Source organism: Bombus pascuorum, chromosome 15, assembly GCF_905332965.1.
Source record: "Bombus pascuorum chromosome 15, iyBomPasc1.1, whole genome shotgun sequence".
NCBI classification, from domain to species: domain Eukaryota; kingdom Metazoa; phylum Arthropoda; class Insecta; order Hymenoptera; family Apidae; genus Bombus; species Bombus pascuorum.
Window position 1 is genome coordinate 4,526,414 of NC_083502.1, and position 21,381 is coordinate 4,547,794.

The window sequence follows — 21,381 nt, forward strand, 5'->3', positions numbered from 1 at the left end:
TGTACATTAGAAAGTTGTGCAAGTGCACGCTGATAGATAGTATTAAAAAATGCACTTTGGCATCGTTTTAAGGAATGGAAATCTAAGTGTTCACATATTATAGGAAACTTTTTGTAAAGTTTTAATATTAATTCTTAATAAAAATATATCGAGAATTATATAAAAATATCCCAGTGGAGTGTAGTTATTAGTATAATTAATAAAACCAATCGGTATAAGTCAATAAATCTAGAATAATTTTAAAGAAAATGTTAAACTTGAAAGAAAAAGTTTTTATAAACTAAGGATCTCCACCGAGAATTTTAATTTATAATTTCTATTCTGACAGTATAAATATATTATATATGTGTATGAGAAGAAATTTTTCAAAGGAATTTTTTCGTCAATCTAAGTTAGGAAAAGATTCTAATATTTAATGAGTTTCGAATATTTACAGTATTTACATTATTTGATGATAATTCGATGAGGAATAAATTATTGCGACTTCCGGCCACTTATAATAGTGAAGTTAAAGGTGAACTTGTAAGAAAATATACATGCATTTTATAAATATTACAGTCTCTTTGGTTGAGAATGTACAATTTGGAAGTCTACATAATCTAGTATGTACAGGATTTTTGGTTGTTTTAGCTGTATGTCCAAGGCACTCGAGATGTTCTTGAAAGCTTATAATTAATAAGTGTACTATCATAAAAGGTACAATTTATGTGAAGGATTTTATACAGAAGTGGAAAACATTAGCAATCTCGAGTTTTACATTGTAAATTACTAAAAACTAACATTGGTCATTTAGTAATAAGAAGGCACTATCATTTGCAGCAAAAGTTCCTACATAATTATAGATTTTGTAAACAAACTTACTCGAGATTACTTTACATGTGTAAAATAATTTTGTTTTATTTCCAAAATTTTCATTGTTCTTATGAGATTAGAAGTTATTGAGTGGTCTAATACCACTTTAACTACGTATATATAATCCATCTTTGGTTCTATCACGTAGCCCACTTGAAAATTAAATAATAGTTTAAAAATCTGACACAATCACCGATGGTTTGCAATTGTACATATTTGCGTGATGTATATTGTTTTAAATTGTGAGAAAATCAGCTCTAAAGTATTAACGTTGTGCACACCTGAATGAACACAGGATTCAATATTTATGAAAATTTGACTTCATTTCAATTAACAAACAAATTAATGGAAGAGTACGTTGTTACACCCGCTGTCAAAAGTTTCAATCAATAATTTATCATTCTTCAGATATTGAGTATTGACCCCAGAAGTGAAAAGGTTGTGCTCAGATGACTTAGTTTTGCTGACTGATTCTATTACTGATAAACAATGAAAAGGAATACACAGTTACTAAATCTTTTTAGTACAATCTTTGAAGACTCTAGAAAAAGATTTTTTTGAATTGTGAAGAAAAGCTAGTATCTTGATTAATGGCGAATAAAATAAAATTTTATGCTTGGATTCTGGACCACCTACTCTGGACCTTCTTACAAAGGGAAAGATATTATACTATATTCTTCATTATCAAATATTATATTATATTATCAAATATTATATTATATTATCAAATATTATATTATATTATCAAATATTATATTATCAAATGACATTTAGTGATATACTTTTCATCTTATTTAATTTCTTAATAACCAATAATACCAATAAACTAAATTCTTAGCAGAAATTTGAAAAGATATAATTATACAGAATAAAGAAAGTAACAATTTTTAAGAAAAATCTTTAAAAAAATTTTTTTTTCATGAAACATCTCCCAAAACTGGTATGGTCTTTCAACGAGGAAAGAAGAAGGAACGGAGAAAGGAGAATAGCATTCTGACAGCTTCTCAAGGGGGACACTGATGGCACCTCGTTTGGAGGCAGGCTTTTTTTCACGAAGATTCAGTGCGGCAATAAAGACGCTGGCGGATTTAACGTAGCGTGTCTTCGTTAACCAAGTCAAACGCGGGCTTAACTTTTCCTTCTTGCCTTCTTGGTTTAAAATAACTGCTTTCGAAACGTTTCACGTAGAAACTCAGAAACAAAGCTCTAACAGAACTTCCATTCTAACTGTATGATACATATCTGGTCAAAAGTTGTTCTCTTCTTTGGAATAAAAGAGAATGATGAAGAAAAAGAAGAAGAAACGTATGAGATTCTGACCGACCTATCGGCGCCAAAATGCTCGTTAATGCTTCTCTGCCGGTTGTTTTGTTTAAGTTTCATCTACCCGTCGGAGCAGTTAGAGCTTGTTTCCACAACGTCGAGACGTTAGCCTGCCACGATCATCGAGGCTCGTAAAAAAAACTCGTAAAATTGTAGCAATGACGCTACTGTCTATCGTGAATCTGGGAAAGGAAAATCGGACGAGTTCGGGGAATTCCTGCTGGTGTTTATTGTATCATTTTGAAATTATTCTGGCGTATGTATATAATTTTTATGAAATTTGCAATTCAAAAATTATAATTTATATGAATTGGTAGAAATTCTGTGTTAAAATTAAAAAGTTAGAAAAATGCATTATAAATGCCACAAGTTTTCTTCTTATTGTTGATGAGACTATTGTAGAAGTTTGCATTGGTATGAATTTGTACAAATTACTAAAAATTTTAGTAGAAATTAAAAGAAAAATTGGCAATATTTGTTTAGAATAAAAATTGTATATTCACAGTGTGCTGTTTCTCTAGTTGGCAATTGCAGAGCATGCGACCTAGCTGACTTTTCATTTAGAAGCAGAAGCCTCCGGAACCATAAATTCACCCTAATGGACTGGCCAGCGTTTCGAGAGGTAATGAAAGTGGTAAGAGAAAATCATTTCGGGAATCTCGGCAATAATCGACCATTGAATGACTTCATTGTACGTAGGAGTTCTTCTAGTGTTTGTAGGCAAACATCTTAATAAGTATCCACTTCAACTATATCTTCTTTGACGAATTCATTTATCACAGCAACACATAGCAAAATATATTATTATGAAAATTATAATACCTTTAAATATTCAAACTAGAAAATGAATTATTTCCAATAATTAGATTCATTAAAATTTATAAATACTTACTTTTACTATGAAATTACAGATACCAAAGGCATCAATCAACTAACCGAGGATAGTAATGTAACTAAGATCATTTTTAACCATTTCCGACATTTGGATTCGTTAAAATTAATAACTAAATTCCAAGATTCGACGTAACCAACATAATGATTTTGGACGATACCTCGTCACATTGACGGAAGAGAGAAGAGATCAGTTAATAAGATGCTCCATACGCTTTCACACGGTACAGAAATTGCGGAGGAATTGGCTAGCCGGCCAAAGCCACTCCACTGTTAATAGAGCGACGTGGAGGCGTAAATTATTGGCTTACATTATATCGTATAGACCTAACCGTTGATCTATAGCGGCGTAAAGTCGACTGTCGCGATTATATTTCAAAGAGCGGTCAATAAAGCACGTCACTGGCCCTCCACCACGAATAATTGCTGTTAATTATTTATGCACAGCGGTCAGCAAGTGTGACAGCATCTCTTCACCATCAAAACTTTGGTTTTTCTATATAATTGCTTTAGAATACTATAGGTGTATATCACCTAATAGCAATATGAGAAATGAGAAATTCTATTTTTGATCTTAAAGATGCTAATTGGTAGACTAGATTGGATGTTCATAAAAATTCAAATTTCTATAGATACAACCAAAGATGTAGAAACTAAATATGACAAGTGCTTCTTTTGCTATGGATATTTTATATATTCTTGCACGGTATGTGCATCCTGTATATTTTTGCATATTCAAATTTTCTATAGATACAAGTGTTCACAGTGTACAATTAATTTCATCAAACCATCAGATTATATTACCTTCTTCGGATCAGTCGTAATTTCCTTATTTTCGTGCCAGCGAAAATAAGAAGTCGGCGTTCGATTTTATAACAAACTTGTTTGATTTCCATCTTTTCGTGAAAATATGTTTTACTTCTTAATTTATATTATGCGAGAAACGTGGCATGTTGATTGCTAAACATAAACACCACGTGCAAGAGACGTGGTACGTCGATCAGGCCAAACATAAATAATACGTATGAGAGACGTAGTACATCGATGTTATTGATTTATTATTTATTTCAAGATAATAAATCTTTCTTGTTCAATGCTCAATTGGTAGTAACTATTTATCAAACATCTTGCAAACGAAAATTAGTTGTATCTTACACATGCATTTACATATGAAAGGCGAATGTGCGATTTCGAACATTGTTGTTGTTTACCGCACGCTATTTGAACTTCGTGGAAATTGAACGGCATGGCATTAAATAATCGTCGAGCCTTCTCGAAGCTCTGTGTCCTGAGGTTTATGGAAGTATTTACACAGCGTCCAAGCGTTGATTAAGGGTTTTAAGTAACTTTTACCTTGTTGAGCGTGACACACAGACTTCTCTACAGATTCGAATTCCAGTCATCTTCCATTCTCCAAACGCTAAAAGCGTACGAGAGTTTCTCGTGGGCCATGTAACTGCACGACGACGAAGTTATTTCTCTGGCAGCTAGGACAGCGCTTCTTGGATTTCTTTCGCCTGGAAGAAGACAGGAAATCGAGCTTGATTAATTTCCTCCAAATTTCATCCTTGGGCCAGTGTATACTGTAAGGAATGAAATTCCGAGTATTGGAACGAGAAATATCGAAAATTCAGACTCTCAAATTGCAATTTTTGAAATTCTAGAAATATGGAATAGCAAGGATAAGAATGGCAAAATTTAGGCTCCAAAAGCTTCAAATTGTTAGAAAAGTTTGGAATTCTAAAGCTTAGAATTGCAAAAATTTGGAACCCCAAAGCTCAGAATTGTAAAAGCTTAGAATTCCAAAGGTAAATATTGTAAAACTTTGGTATCTTAAAACTTACAATTCTAAAATTTGAGATCTCAAAATTTACAATTGTGGAAGTTAAAAATCGCATAGTCGAGAATAATGAAAATTGAAATTCCAAAGCTTGTAATACCAAATTTCAATATCCTAGAAGCTTACAATCCCAAGAAGAATTCTTGATATTATTGAAACTCCAAATATTGTAACAGGAAATACTAAAAATTTCAAAGCTTGCTTCTATACATTGGGATGAAAAGTAAAAGAATGAGAGCTGAAGGATCCAAGTTCCGGCGCAAGCAATAAAAAGAATGCACATCGAGACGAAGGGAGAGACGTCATGGGATATCAGTTAAGCAAAGTGAAAAAGAAACATGGAAGAGCGGTATTCGCGGTTGATGCGCTGAAAACGGACCGATCGTCATCTTCAGGATAGTTAGCGTGTCTCGATATCTTTAGTTACCTGAAGTTATGGTATATCGTCGCCATTTGGTTTGCACTAGGTCGCCTTGTACACTGTCAATCCCGGCTAAGATACTGGGATGAAAAAAAAACTAATGAAGACACATTCTCCCCTTGCTACGATATCGACGGAAGATTTTTGCTCCGAAAAACCATCATAAATCTCATAAAGATTTTAATTTTAAGCTAGCGTACCAAAAAATTGGTTTAAGAAGACTATGGATGTATAAATTAATGTTGAAATTAGGATAAAAGATCAGTCAGCTTGAACAATAAGACAGGTTTATCTATCTTTGAAAACTTTAAATATTCATTTTTAATAATAAGCTATTTTAAGAATAATCTAATTTACTATAAAACTTTTTTTAGGTTCCACCACAGATCTCTCAATTTCCATTAACTGAACAACGGCAGAAGCTTAATTTATACTTAGAAACCATGTTGTAATAATTTCTTCTATGTTCTTCATCCAAGATAATATTAAAGATCCAGCAACATGCTGGACTTGAATTAGGAAACTAACCTGGACAGAGAAGAGATAAATAGCTTCATGTAAACAAATGCAGCTTCCAGAAGCTGCGTAGAAATGTCACATCCCCTGTTTGCTCACCTATCAATTTATAAACATTGTTTGGCTGATGACAAACCGAGTCGAGTGAGGAAAGATGTTTACCTGAAGGACTAGCTTTAGGAATGACACAGCTACTTAACATGGTTTCTGACATTCGAATCGGAGGACCACTTCTTCATGGGGGTCTGTTTAATTACGGGGCTACTTTAAACAAACGCGAGCTAGTTTCTATAAACATGTGCTACTTGGCCGAAGAAAGGTACCGACGGAGACTTTGCTACTTGCCATCAAGCATTGCTACTTCGATATTCGGATGTTTAGAGACGCGTAATACACCATTCATCTTGATAACAATGTTTTTGTATCGGAACTGAAGCGCTCAAGTAAAAGAAATGAGCCCATAGTCATTTTCATATAAAAATTGAAAAATTCGTTGCAAATTTATTATCAACTTGTTATATTACTATGTTCTTAGTAATTTGTTAACTTTTAATTGTTTAATTTATTTCAAAAACAAATTTTTTATATTAGGCCAGATTATTAAGATTTCAGTTCCGAAGATTCTAAGATTCTACTTATTTCAATATCTCAGTTTCAATGTTAGGATCAAAGGGTTTTGAATAACAACAAAGCGATACTGATTTACATACTTTCAATTGCATTCAAAATACATACATAAATTGAAGGAATGCGAACTAAAACTCCACCGGAAGACTCACCACCATCCTCGCTGCCATCGGTGTTTTCCGTGTTGCAGTGCAACACCTGGAACAGGAAGTCGATATACCTAGTGGCCAGTTTTAGCGTTTGAATCTTGCTTAACTTGTCACTGGGCAACGTGGGTATGATTTTTCTGAGCGCAGCAAACGCCTCGTTTAAACTCTGAGTTCTCTGTCTCTCCCTCACATTTGCCATCACTCTCTGAATGTGTATTTCTTCGGAGGTTCCACTTTTTCTTCTAATACTCTTCGTCGAAGCAGCACTGTTTTCACTAGTGCCAGACTTTCTTTTTCTTCCATAACTTTTCTTCTCTAACTGCTTGCACCTCTGCTCTATATCAGGTTTATATTCGATTGCCTCCAAATGATGGTAACCCTGCTGTGCTTGCCTAGGTGCCATCTCTTCACCTCCGGAGGAGTACATCTGTGGCGATGGTGTCAAATAAAGACTTTGTTCATGATCTCTGCTATGGTCTGATAAGAATCCTGGAGAATTATCGTGGGGACGCCTGTCATAATCGGTCTGAAGCTCCCTCAGAATCTTGCCATTGGGATGTTCCTGGTACCTTTTCTCGTCAGAGTTTTCATACATCAAGTAAGTAGGTTCTTGATAGACCACTTGGTGGTGGTGATGATGAAGATGATGATGGGCTTGATATCCAAGCTCCTCGTCGTCTCTGTGTTCCGGAGGGCTACTGAGATCCATCAAATGCTTTGAAGGCGAAAATCTTTCGTAACGATGAGGTGAATTGCTAGCAGAGCTGTCAGCGCTATGTGGAATACCAGAGCTGTCGTTGTTATCCAGAAGATAAAGGCCCTGGATCCTCTGCGCCTGAAGACTCACTGGCTGCATATTTGAAATCCACTTTGAAACTATTTTTCAACTGATCACCACTATTGGACAACACTGTATAACGGTACACGGGATAGAACGACTGGTGGCTGAAGTTCTCAATAAATATACGTCTGTGCTCGAAAGTTCAGAGTCGTCTGAAGGAACCGGCCCTCGGACTGCCTCTTCATGTCAACCAGGAACCCCGCCTCCGGCTATAGAACCGTACCCCTACCCTTCACCGCGTACTGCTCCCCTACCTGGCCCCTCTGTCTTCCTAACCTAATCCCTCCCTCATTCTGGGACGGTTTCTTTTATCCGTCGCGTCCATCAGTCCCCACCCACGAGATTCCTCTGTTGGAAAGAAAAAGATGCACTGAAAGGGCGTTTGGGAGGTTGGAGAACGCGATCGGGCATCTACAAAGTTGTAGCCATTATCAAAGAGGTAGACAGACTCGGGAGGGGAGAGACGAGATGGGTGAAAGTGGAATTTGGACACTTTCAGACGATTTATATTTTTTTTCCATTTAGTTCCCCTGATTTATCTTTTTTTTTGTAATGAAGTCTCTTCGCTTCTTGGATAAAGAAGAGATTCGAGTGCATGAGAGTATAGTTTTGTATTTGTGAGATATGCTACTTGGAGGTTTGTTTCATCTGAGTATTTGGTTTTCAGATCTTGTTGATGGAGATTTTATAAAGTTTTATGCGGAATGATTGATGATCTCTCTGTGTTGCCTCGGTGATCTTGATCTGCAAGAGTGGAGAGGCTAGGAAGAGAGAGTACAAGTTGGCTGGATGATGTGCGTGAAAGAGATGGTAGGCTGTGAGTAGGGAGAAGGAGAGGAAAGGGAGATACGATGGAGAAGGATAGACGGCTCGAGGGACGACCCATGTTGAATATTTATATCGTGAGGAGCCAGTGAGAATAAAGCGGGGGATAGTCAGGAACACGCTCCGATGTGCGAAACTTTGCATTCACTTGGCGCGAAAACCCGCGATTCCTCGGCTTCCTTTCGTTACTTATCATTATGATAGCGTTCCTTTCTTCGAGTATGAATCTTTCTTCAGATCCCTTTTTTTTAACGCCATACATAAATCATTTATCGATGCTCGTTCAATCATAACTAGATGGTAATAAACTATCATAACTAGATGATAGTAAACTATCATACAATATCGACTCTTCTCTACTAATTCATCTCATCCATTTTCAATTTTAGCGTCCATAATAAGCATTTTTTACAATTATATTCTCCCAATTTGCTCCTTTTATTATTTCTCTATTTAATTCTTAGTAGGTTTAATTATCCTGATCAATCTAATTATAAACCACCCCTAAAATATCAATGTACAACTACTAATCCGTTTCATACATCTTTTCAGATTCATTTTATTCTGGAAACTGTCTGAACATATACTCCTCCATGCTCCACAACTTGCATACATACATAAACCAAGCACCATAAATCTTCTCAAGCAACAATGGTGTAACTCGAGGCATCAAGTATCGGCGCCTAGGTTCGCAGACGTTTTAATCGAGGGTAGACTGAGATTGGTGTGTTTTCGCGGATTGAAATTAATGCATCAGGCGTGGAACGATTGAAAATCACGCGTGGAAGAGCACAACTCCAGCGTGGCGAGGTTGGGTGATGGATGACCAAGCTGGATTGCCGAGACGTGTTTGTTGTGACGGACGAAAGCTCTTTTGAAGGTGTCTATAAATTCCGCGTTTCGAGCTTCCACGGGTTCCACGGTTTTCCTACCCGGTGCCGTGATTTACCATTCCCCGTCCAGCCACGCCTGCGTAAAATTTAGTTGTGGGGGTGGCGACTAGGCCAAACGAATCTCTAAATTCCTCCTTAATCAGGAAAATCTGCTTACGCTAATTCCAAACTGTTACTGCGCAAAATTTCTTCTATGATTCGTATATATCTCGTTCTACGTTGTTTCGGTTAATGTTTTACATATAAGTAAAGTATATAGTCTTTTTGTTATTTTTAATTTAAATATCAATCCAAGTCTCTGTAACAATCAGTTCATGTAATTTTCTTCTAAGTTTAAAAATGTTGTTTTCTCAATTTATTTTCTCTAATATGTTATTCATCTGTTTACAGTTTCTTTTTACATATAGCGACGAATAAGATCTGGCATCAACAAAAAGCAGAAATTTTTCATAAATTTTTGGAATAGAATTTTCCCATAAACTGTTACACGTATTACAATGAAAAGTACATGAAGATCCATTTTCAATGAAACGTACGTATTGGCTCTGTAGACTTAATTTGTAGGTTTATTATCAATTTCTTCCTCCATTACAATCTTTCACAAGTAATAACAAAAATTCTCATTTCAAAATGGAATTCTCATCGCATTCTGATCTTGCAAGAACATAGCCTCAAAGAGTAAGCACTATTACATTAAAATACTTCCATGTCGCCATTAATAGGTGTTAACCCAAGGTAGCAATCCATGGAGAGACTTTCGAACGTTTGAGGAAGTCTCAGAGCAAGCGTCTGGGTTTGTCGTCAACGTCGGAACACGTTTATCGAAAGTGAAGACATTAGCGCGGCTTCATCGTCTCTCCCGTTCACTTCTGGGAAGCGAAACGACCAAGCAGAAAATCCCGGATCCTGGCTCGTGGCCAACTGAAAATCAGATCGCCAATAAAGAGGCCGATAAATAACGCGGCCAAACACCAAAATAATACTCGTTGCTGATCAAAGTCGAATAACTCGCGGCGTTTTCCTGACCCCTCTAGCCTTCCCTTGCAGCTGAAAACCTCGAGGGGTTTGGCCACGAATCGACCTGATTTTTTGACAGTTCTATGCTTATACATACAGTGCCTCGCGAAAGTATGAATTATTACAAAGACTCGACTTATCGTAGAAAATATTTATTTACACACCTATTATGTGTGTTATATAAAACATTTTATAGTTTCATTATCGCTATAAGGAGACACGACTGTCGATTATATTGGCAAAATGAGATCAATCTGAAGATGTATATAGAAATTATGAGATATTTATTGTGAACACATATGTGGTACGGAAGTAGTTCGCATTAGCAGTCATCATAAATAGCCATCATCATAAACATTTAATAGGCGTCAAATGTGGCTCCATTGAATATTCAAGCTTGGTAATGTTAGGTTGTTCAAAACGTTCTTAACTTTAAAAAGTTAAAGAAGATTAATCTAGAACTTGAATTTTTGCCATCTAAAATAAAATAAAAGGATTAAAATATATTTTAAATACTTGGGGACAGGAGAAAAAATTAATATGAATTTGAGTCACATAACACTGTAAGACATTAAGGTATCTTTATTATTTCTGTTTGTTTCTTCTCCTTAAAAGTTTTTTTATTATGTAGAAATGAGAATAAACGTTTCGCAACATAGTAAAAGATGTTTCAAAAATTTGTAGGAGACGAAATTAAATGAGCATCGTTATTCAGGGTCTCCTGGAGGAGAGCCCATCTACGCAACACGCAAGGGGTTGTACACGTGCGTGCGTTCCTGCCGCACGCACCGTTTCACGATATTAACGCGGGCTTAATTGCGCGTACTGGGGCGCATTTAATCGGTGCACATGCGAATGTGTGCCTCGTCGTGCACCGCTGCAGGTTAAGAGTCTTCAGAGACTCCTTTTTCTGCCAACGACTACGTTTTATGGCTTCCTTCCTTGCCCATGTTTTCGTCGAAACAAGAAAAACAAATTGATTTATATTCTTCTTTGTTTTCTTCATCTTTTTCTATCTCTTCGAAAAGGATGATTATATTTTTTTGTATATATATGTAAAAAATTGTTTAAAGATACCAAGTTTCATTTAAAAAGTAGATTACGTTTTATCTTCAAAAAATTATTTAAAAATTCCTGGTTTCAAGATTAAATTACAGTAAGCAAAGACGAATTAGCGATATTAACAAATTTCTAAAAAATGTTAAAATCGACATATTCGTAAATATCAAAGTTTTATATCATTCCAATTACATATTTACTGTGATAGGTCTTTAATATTTTAGGTAATATGACTATTATAAAATGGTGTGAATATAAAAAAACGTTGAACAATATTGGGACAAGGTGATGCAGATAAGGTGACCATTCGCATAACATTCCAAGCGTAACGAGTCAATGAAATTGTCGTTCTCTTTCGGATGAACAGTTACGAGCACGTATTTCTACCTGTTGCTAGACGGTGCCTGATTAGAGACAAAGGTCGTTCAACGTAATTCCTTGGAGGCAGCATACCGTCACTGTAAATCCGATTCGATGGAGATTTACGAGCTACCTTGTTTACACTGGCTGCAGCTTGCAGTGATTAAGGTGTTCTGCTGTGCCAGATTGAATTCGACCACCAGCAAAACAATTAGCACCTGGTGAGTGGCAAGCATCTTTGAGAAGTTCTCCATCATAACCATAAAGCAGTGCCGGTACGTCTAAGGTCATCCAGCCGTTACAGTGGGGAATCCCCAAGAAGCTTTTTCCGAAGTTATGGTTAATGTTTAAGAAAGTGAATGATGAATCGCTCGAAGGCGAATGCAGTGGATTTTTATTGAAAATATCAAAGAAAATATTTCTAAATATGCTTATTGCCGCAGGTCATTGATTAAAGATTAATTTGATCGGGGAAATCTTCCGTTTTGCAAATCTTCGTTATTCTAAAAAAATTTCTCTCAAGTTGCATAACAGATAGCTTTCATCGAGTTTACGGACGTTTATGCTAGCCTGTGAAGAATGGACGGGGTACATTGTGGCAATAGGCGTGGAATAATGGCCCATGTGTCGTTATGTCGAGTTGACCGTGCCGTTTGTGAATTGCATTTACGAGCAGAACGGAAACCCGGAACATGTGTTCGCGACCTGCCGAAAAATCGCTGGTGCAGGCACGTGTTTCCTTACAAGGAAAAAGATAAAAGACGAAAACTTGTTCCAGGACATCTGCATGTTTTTCCTATTATTCAACTCTTCTTATGCGGCCATTCATACTTGTATAATTAACGAACAGGTTAGGAATAATATCTTCATACTTGAATTTCTGGAAAATGTAGCATCAAATAACTAATTTAATGGCTAATCCAGAACAGCCTCCAATTGGTAATGTGTAATTGATAATTGCAATAAATGCAATTGATTGGTGATAATAATTGAGTATTGAGTATCGTCTGTTCTCATTCAGTCAAGATTATTTCAAATTTGAGGCCATCCTCGGTTCATATTATTACATCGCCGTTAGAAGAAAAACTAATCTGGAAATTTTCAAATAAATATTGATTATACTAAGCATAACTGTTCAGACATTTTATTAGCAGTATAATAATTAATACCAATTAGATTGGTGCTTATAATTAGGCTGGGAATCTTTATGCATTTATAGGAAATTTAAAAAATGTAAAAATGTATAGAATGTGACATGCACAAATCATTGTTTAGATAATATTTCTTCGTTTATGTTTACAAGAAATATTGAATTTGCATAGAAATTGTGAACTGTAAAACAGTATCATTAATACACTTCTATACTAATTTCTATTTCATTCATCCATCAAAGAAACTACTTGTCCTTAAGGACGATACTTAATCTTTATTCATAAAACTCATTCATAAGGTTTATAATATTTTCAGGTTGCGTACGTGCCCGAAGACTATGCAACTTTCCTACCTCGGGCTTATTGCTGTTGCCCAGGATGACGGTGCCGTGTGTTCGACACATGGCGAAGGCGATGGCACCGGTGCAAACATTGTAGAAACTATCTGTCGACGTGGATCGTAAAGGCAGCGTTTATAATGCGCACGGCCTAGCCCAGGGACACTTTGTGCACATGGGCAATAACGTTAGCTGAGAAGCCATAGGAAATATTGTCGTAGTAGATGTTTCAAGTTTACGGGCCGAAAACCGACGAGCACTCGTTCTGTTCGTGAATCAAGATCTTCGTCTTCCAGCATGTCCATCGTTCATTGTGATTAACCTCATCGTGAATGCACTTAACCACGTTGTAGGGATTTTACTATGTGTAGCTGAACGATTGCTGATGTTCAAAATGATGTTCAGCTTGTTCTTCAGTTATTTTCGGACATTTCTATTATTACTGAATCGTAAGTTTTGTTCAAGTCCGATCTTCTTAGGTAATATCAGTTTTAACGAATCTCTTCACTACCAAAATTGATTTGGTTCTGTATTAATAGTATGCTGTTTGTTAAAAGTAATGGTTATTGGAAATAGTGCCTGTGTTAACAATAGAATTAATATTAGAAATAATACAGTTCTTCTAGATTGAACTAGTCAAATTTGATACTGAAGAGATTTGTTAAACTGGTACATATTAACTGTACTGGTCCATCGCATCGTTTCAATTATTTAACTTGTCTGTTAATCTCGCTAATTTCTCTAGATCGTTCGTAGAATTGCAAATTTAAAACAATTTATAAAACTGACTTCGTTGATGTTGTTTGATGATAACTATAGACGAAGTAGCAGGTATATTGAAAAGATTTGGTAGATTGTAAATGTTAAAGCAAGTCACGGTAAAAGGACTTGTGATCGTTGAAAGTCTGTGTTTCGGATTAGGAACCCAGAAAAATATTTGCGTTTAGAACAATAGGCAGATTATTGGCTACTGGTTTTCTGATGTTCACACATACCATTATGTATATATCTTGCCACGTGCTTCACTTGGCTTTGTTGACACTTTGGCACAAACTGAAATGTTCTTTATCTTTTTCCCAAAGAAACAGTCTATACAATTGGATATAGAATTATGAACATTTTGTAGATTATATCAATCAGTTTGAATTTATTTACTGACAGAGTACAAATAATTTTATGTTCTTTTGAAAGATTCTCAAACAAAAAAGATGAATATCGATATCAGTTTTCTGACAGTTTCAGAATAACTTGTTGCCAATAATGATGTATACTCTATAGAAGCATAGCATGAAAGGTAAAACGGGAGGGGTGGTGTGGATAAGCACTTTTATTAAGGAGTCAAGAGGATCTACATTGTGAGAAGCACTTGTCGTCGTTCAAGAATCATAAAGACCATCTGACTCCGGTCTCGTGCCTCCCTTCCTCTCCTATTCAACAAGACTGCTTGCTTTCTTCTTTTCTGATGAAAATTCGAAACATCCTTTGTATAAAAATAATGTTCCTATGTAAAAAAGAATTTTTTATTTGTATGCTTATATTGAAATACTGCTTCTCTTCTGATATTCTTATTCATAAAGATTATTTCACGGTAAAATATACAGATGAAAATTTTCTACTTTACGTTATTCCTAAGCTTTTTATATTTCTTTATAAGGCAAAGTTAAGTTAGATATCAACATAAATCAATTGACCAGAGTCTCGGAATAAAAATTTTTATTGTAATTTAATTTATTATTTTCTAGATGTTTTTTTAGACGAAGGTAGCTTTTTTCACGAAGGACAGTCTCTCTCTCTTTCTCTGGCTCGCGCTACCTGTTTGCACTGGGCGATCCACCTTCGCTGACCTTTCTGCAATTCTGGTGAACACATGTCGGGATTCAGCCAGTCGTATAAACTAGAGAAATTTGGCGAGCACGTGCTGATCATATGGTACGGTGCAGGTTTAATGGAATTCCAGTCACGTTGCTCATGTTCCTTGTATTGTTTAGGTTCCTTGTATTGTTTAGCAATTATTCTACCATCCCAAAAATCTGGAAGTGTTCTTGAAACGGCACAAAGATTGTTTGCATAAATAGCAGGACATGTGCTTGCAAAAATCATAGAAAATGTACTTTTGAACGTAATTTTTAATTACAAATTATTGAGATTACTAGTATTATGATTTACCCATTAAACAGCAATACCGAGTTTATATATTATCCTTTTTTTGGAACAGTTTTTTGATGGAGAGTAATTCTGGAATTAAATATTTTAATTTTAAATATTTTCCACAGTTAAATGTTAATCCTAGTGTTAAATATTAACTTTGAAATATTTTCAAATTAAAAATTAATCCTCTACTACATTAAATACCAATTCCAGAGTAAAGAAGAATATTAAGTAGTAAAAATATCCAACTGCCTACATATAATTTCTCACGTTCCCGTTTTCTTTTTAGGAGGTTCTTAAAGATCTAAGGATTAATAAAGGTGGATCATCCGCAGAGCTTAAAAGGATCTCCCGCTAGCTCTAATACATATGTTACAGAAAACTTAACAATGAGAGTGATTAGCTTCGTAGTGGTTGGCCATTGGTAAAAATATTAACAGCTTTTGTTGGCCTAAGCTGACAAATTATAACGACCAATCTAGAAAAGCTTAAGGTTACCTAATTAATTATCGATGCGTGCATGCAAGGACGATGTGAAAACATGAAATTCAGAAAGATTACGTGCTTTTACATTCTAGAAAGAAACGATCAATTGTCATCAAATGTAATTAACTATTAACTTTTTAATTAACATTCTCTACAATTGGTTTTTAACATGTCTAATTTTCTATATTAATATCCTAGGTATTATTAATAAATTGCAGGCATAAAATACATAGAAATAATAATTCAAACTCATCAACGAAAGATTCCTTAGAAGAACAGAAACGTACCGAATACAATAACCTGGTACTTGGGGAAATACGTCTTACGCATAGTTACTACTTTTGGACTACAAAGGCTATTAAAGTTTTCTTAATCCAGCTACGTCTTGTAGCAAGAAAGATAAAGATTCTTTAAAACTGACCATAGGTACGTGACAGGTACAGGTAAATGAATTTATGATAGCTGGTTTTCCCCAAGTACTAGACTTTCTACGTTTAGTTCAGTTAGATATTCCATCGTTCGAAACGTTTTAGTATAACCTCAACGAATTTTTTGTATAACTAATCAGCCTACAAATACAAGCAGAAAGATGAAATTCAAAAGAAGAGAAATAATCAAACGAATCGTTGTATAGATCGTGTTCAAAAGAGAAAATTATCAATATGTATTTAAATGTGAGATTGTGATGTGAGATTATTACTACACGATATTTGGCGGTAAAAGAGGTATGTAATGAATAGTATGTTATGAGAGGTAATAACGATTAGATGAATCTTTTATAGTTTATATTAATAGAATAATATAATAAATATAACAGTAATTAATAGATGCTTCGATGAACTTGTTAAATGATATCAATCTTAATTGACAGATTGGTCAATCAGATTAAATAATGAAATGAATTTTTGTATAGGTTATGTTTAACAGAAGGTTGCAAAATTGTCGAAGATACTGTTAAATTGTTATTTTCACGATATTTGGCAACGAAAGAGATAATAAGTAGCGCGTTATGGGAGTCATGACGACGATCAGGGTGGTCCTCTCTCACGGTTCGAGAAACCGCGTTCTGGAACCGATGTATACACGGTACACGCGTCGTCAACGGGGACGTCTACGTCGCGTCGTGGATGCCGCGCTGCCAGAAAGAAAGTCGACTCGAAAATCAAACAAACAGCCGACGACGCCGCGTTTCTGCACTTCCGTCGTCGCCGTTTGTTTATTGTCGCTGAGGGATCGCTGCCCTGGTGATCCGTGTACCGTTTAATGCCGCGTTTCACACATTATGTAATTCTTTCACGTGCCAGTTGCATCCAAAATCATTTATTCTTCGAGTAATCACAGTTATCTTCGGTAATGTTAACAGTATTGTCTTCTTCGAATCATATTTTACTTGATCCTGTTCCTCTTTGTTATTATTAACGAAGAGAATTAATAATGGTAATGCTCAATGTAATTTGATAAGGATGCAACAGATTTCACGAGGCTCGCTTCATATGTTAAATTTTGAATCTGTTTTTAGAAAGATAAGATCGATGAAAGAAATCGATAAGTAAGTATTTTTAAAGAAGATGGTAAAAAAGAAAAGAGATTAGGCTGTAAAGAGAAGAAATTGTGAAACGTCGATTCTTTACAGCCTTGTAAGACGGACCTAATGAAACGTAATTCATTCCCATGCACCTTGAGGAGACATCGTCTGGCGAACACATGTCCCCATTGGATTTTATCCATTAGGAAAAAGTGCGCCCTTCGTCGCATGACATTGGCCGCCGTCGAACATTGAAACTCGAACTCGCTAATTCTCCACATGCTGGTTCGACTCAAAGGATTATTAAACATATCTTTATGTTCGCGTCGATGGAAATATTTAGACCCCCAGGGCGTCACCTCAGCTTCAAGTGAGACTAAAATTATATATTTTAGTTTAATTAGATAATTTTAAATTAATGATTAAGTTTAGTATATATATATATAATTATAATTAATATTATAGTGAATATTAAATTAATTCACTTGGAAACCTTACCAAATATTGAACATGTTCTAGAAATGAACAATATTTATTTATCTTCCGTTCTTAAAATATTTCTTCTTATCGTTCTCTAAATATTTCTTCAATATTCCTTCTGTTTATGTTATAGTAGTAACCTATACAATATACTAAGGAAATTCAACAATTCAGAAGCATTTTCATATAAATAGATGAGTATTGTTAATAATATAATGAAGAATATTTATGTAATCTTTTATCTTTTTGTTAATGGAATATAAATCTAATTTTTAACAGAATTATCCTCCTACTGAGAAAATGGATAGCCGTCGGCTAGACAAATTGAGGAAAACAGTTGTCCGATAGTCACATCTGTTCCCGGATTATGAGAACGATAAATTTCAGCCTGTGAAGCTAACAGCCGGATTAGCGAGCGTTGTCGCGGTGTCAACGAGGTGCTTTCACCTTCTATCTTGTAATTTGCGAATCTTACATTCTTCTCTAATAACTTCACTACAATAAACATTATTTATGTAGGAACTAATGTACCACATTTTCTTAAACAATTGCTATACTACCCAATTATATCTTCTTTACAAAAATGTTGATCAACAAATTTGTTAAATTATCCATATTTATTTTAGCACAATCTCTGATCATTTTTAGCAACAATTTTAGACAATTATGATATTTATAAAAATGTATAGCTTCCGTTTTATTACATTTTGATACTTTCTTGTAGAGTTAAGTACAAAAAGTACGATTTTTTTGGAACGTCGATGTCGCAAGAAGACCGGAAATGAAAGAAAACAGCGAGCACTGTTCGCAAACAGAGATGCTCGTCAAGAGTCCCTGGACTTATTGTCTTCGCTGTTCAGCCACGGCTACCTAACGTGCATGTGCGGATTCTGTACGCATTTCAGAAATGCCTACTTCAAACACACGTGTTCGCCATCAGGTTGCCCAAGTGGTTGCTTGACCTTCGCATTTTTACTTTTTGAACTCTTTCTACTAGATCTCTCTTTTATCTTACAAAAATGCTTTATCTTCACTGTTACAGTATCAAAAATTTCAAGAAGGATTCTTGTAACAGTTAGTTAATTTCATTTTTGACAACACCCTAAATTGTACAGACAGAAATTGATATTATTGCGACTTGAAAGTTTTAGAAGATAATAATAATACAACAATCTCGCAGGGAATTTTTTGATGCTAGATTTCGTAAGAAATTTTATTTTATTATTATTTTATATATAATTTATTTATATTTTATTTTCCTAAATAATGTCTCTGGTATTACGCTTATCAGTAAAATATTTTATTCTCATAATACGTTTATTTAATATTTTCATTTATGAAACAATATTGATCTCCACATAATTTCATCTAACCCAAATCATTCTTATGTAGACGATTTTTTTGAATCGAACAAGAGGTCAGAGGTGACCACCATGGACTCCGGATTGAATTTCTGAATCAACGTCTTCGAGGAGGTATTAGACCCACGTGAATACCGTGGTCCCCGATGTCGGGGTCGTGAATTGGAAAAAAAGGGCCTCACGGATCGTTGTGGTCTGGTTGGGCCTCTGGAATCCTCAGTGGGGGTCCCACGGATGGGTTCTTTCGTTTTTCTCTCGATCCCGGAGGAATCATTGTCGTTTCCTCTGCGCAACGCTTTCTTTCAACGTTTTCTCATACCCCCAATCTTTTTCATATCGGGCAAGTATTTCCTAACATAATTGATTAACAATTGCTATAACCTACATGTATCTAATACAGGGTGAACAATATATAGCTGACTAATTTCAAAGTCCCAATATTCCAGAACGATGTATTTTTTGTGCCGCACTAGAAATTATGTTATGGGTGCATGGCAAACAAACAAGAAGCCATTCATCAAGGATGTACATAGTTCTAATGACATCACACTTGATATATTGGAAACAAATATGAAGTGGCACAGCAATTTTACGAAACGAATTTATATTTAATAAAAGCAATGAATAAATGTATATAATATATACATAGAATAGACTTCTATTACAGTGAAAAATTTTTAATATAAAAGTTACTAAAATTTATGGTGTATCAATCTTAAACTTTCTTTTGTCTATTACTATATCTATTAAGTATCTAATAATTGTTCTTTCCATTCTAATGCTTTTTAATTGTAGCAGAATTGAACTTCAAAGTAACGAAGAAAAATAGGGGCAACATGGTAATGAACAAAAAAGAGAAAAGCCAGGAAATTTGAAACTAGTGATCCATTATGCAGCAAAGATATGTATGTAATTTGAAGTAAAATAAATAATAATAGATAGGAGGGCAATGTTTTTTTAAACTGCAGCAAAGCTAAGCTGGAAAAAGAAGAAAAGTAGAAGTAACACAGCAGCCAAGTAAAAAAGGAGGAAAGCCGAGAAAAAAATGTTGAAAGTTGAAACTAATGTCGGAGTCGAGGCTACTAATTGCCATGGAAATTTCGCAGGGTCTGGTGAATTCGTTCAGCAGGTCCCGTGGCACAGTAGAGGTCGGTAGTTGAATCTAAATAATCCTGGTTCTCGGAAGGAGAGGGCCATCAGGACACGCGACACTTCCCAAGTCGAAGGAAGCGTGCCCTTTCTTATTTTTTCATCCTGCTTGGAACCCTGTGGTTGCTACGGGCCCCTGGAATCATTCTGGTGAAAGATTCATCGTTGCTGTTTCAGCAGACTCTGTATATGTTATCAACTGATGCAATTTGTAGATCTTTGGTAAAAAAAAGGAGAAAACCAGTCTCTAGGGATGAATTTTACAATAGAAATGACATAGGAAACAAAATCAGTAACATAAGTAAATTATCAAGTCAGTTACTGATAATATCAATGTATATAGTTTTTAAAAATATTATATAAAACATAAAACAATGTGGATAGCCTTAATAAATATTAAACATTATTAAATGCTAAATATTAAATGAAATATCAGTGTCAATAATATTGAGATACATTAATAACAATAATTATATTTTTAATTTGATTTATAAGAAGATAAAAAGAAGAAATGCGTGTTGTGTGTGGAGGAAACCACTGACGCCATTTTCTTTGGAATCCCCTTTATTTGATCCGAACCAATTGTAAACGAGTCTCACCTGTACATTACCTCTCACCTGTGCTTTAGTCTCCTATTGGAGGATTGAAAACAGGTAACAGGCAGGTGTCCCCACCAAGCTGTAATGGAGCTACTGGTACAAAATGAATCCTCTCTAGGAAGAGGAAAGTATTCTGTTTTATTTTCAAACATAAATTATCAATTTTTACTAATTTGTGTAATGTTCCATTAAATATTTAATTATATTATTTAATTATTTTTTCATTTTTCTAGTGGAAAAAATTTCTTGGATTAAAAGAAGCATGGATTTATCAAGATTGATGTAAGCTAGTGGTTTTTCCATATTGGAAACTGGAAATATATGTATAGGACATTTGTGACCAGGTGTGACAGACGTTTGCACTTGCATTCGTGACGGTGTACACGCCATGGATACGGCCGGCTGCTAAGTTTCGTCGAAACAGCTGTTGTCTGATGTTGTCCCTACCCGATGTCAGACTTGGGGCTATTAAAATTCAGCGAAATCTATCGCACCAACTCAGAACTAGCCGTAGCTCTTACTACATACTA

The 21,381-nt window shown here is 35.1% G+C and overlaps 1 protein-coding gene and 3 long non-coding RNA genes across 6 annotated transcripts in view; 3 read left to right on the forward strand and 1 right to left on the reverse strand.

Moving 5' to 3' along the window:
- LOC132914836 (uncharacterized) overlaps nt 1–8,595 on the reverse strand; it is a 116,885-nt gene extending 108,290 nt beyond the window's left edge. Inside the window, exons 1-2 of one of the 3 annotated variants that reach the window (XR_009659693.1) lie at nt 6,623–8,595; nt 4,089–4,583 (exon numbers count right to left, since the gene is read on the reverse strand). Coding sequence is in view for 2 of the 3 variants with exons in the window: in XM_060974275.1 (XP_060830258.1) it covers nt 4,447–4,583; nt 6,623–7,475 (990 nt within the window). In the remaining variant the exon portion in view is untranslated. Of the gene's footprint in view, nt 1–3,632; nt 4,584–6,578 lie in introns of those variants that run through there. The other 2 variants (XM_060974276.1, XM_060974275.1) reach the window with 2 other exon arrangements.
- LOC132914841 (uncharacterized) lies at nt 4,571–5,795 on the forward strand. The gene is made up of 3 exons (XR_009659699.1): nt 4,571–4,651; nt 4,731–5,613; nt 5,702–5,795. It is a non-coding gene; the product is annotated as an uncharacterized LOC132914841 (long non-coding RNA).
- Nucleotides 5,870–9,795, forward strand: LOC132914840 (uncharacterized). Its single transcript, XR_009659698.1, has 3 exons — nt 5,870–6,162; nt 8,838–9,165; nt 9,569–9,795. It is a non-coding gene; the product is annotated as an uncharacterized LOC132914840 (long non-coding RNA).
- An 8,107-nt stretch (nt 9,796–17,902) lies between these two features.
- Nucleotides 17,903–20,742, forward strand: LOC132914838 (uncharacterized). Its single transcript, XR_009659696.1, has 5 exons — nt 17,903–18,179; nt 18,467–18,634; nt 19,135–19,733; nt 19,899–20,008; nt 20,072–20,742. It is a non-coding gene; the product is annotated as an uncharacterized LOC132914838 (long non-coding RNA).
- The last annotated feature ends 639 nt before the right edge of the window (nt 20,743–21,381 follow it).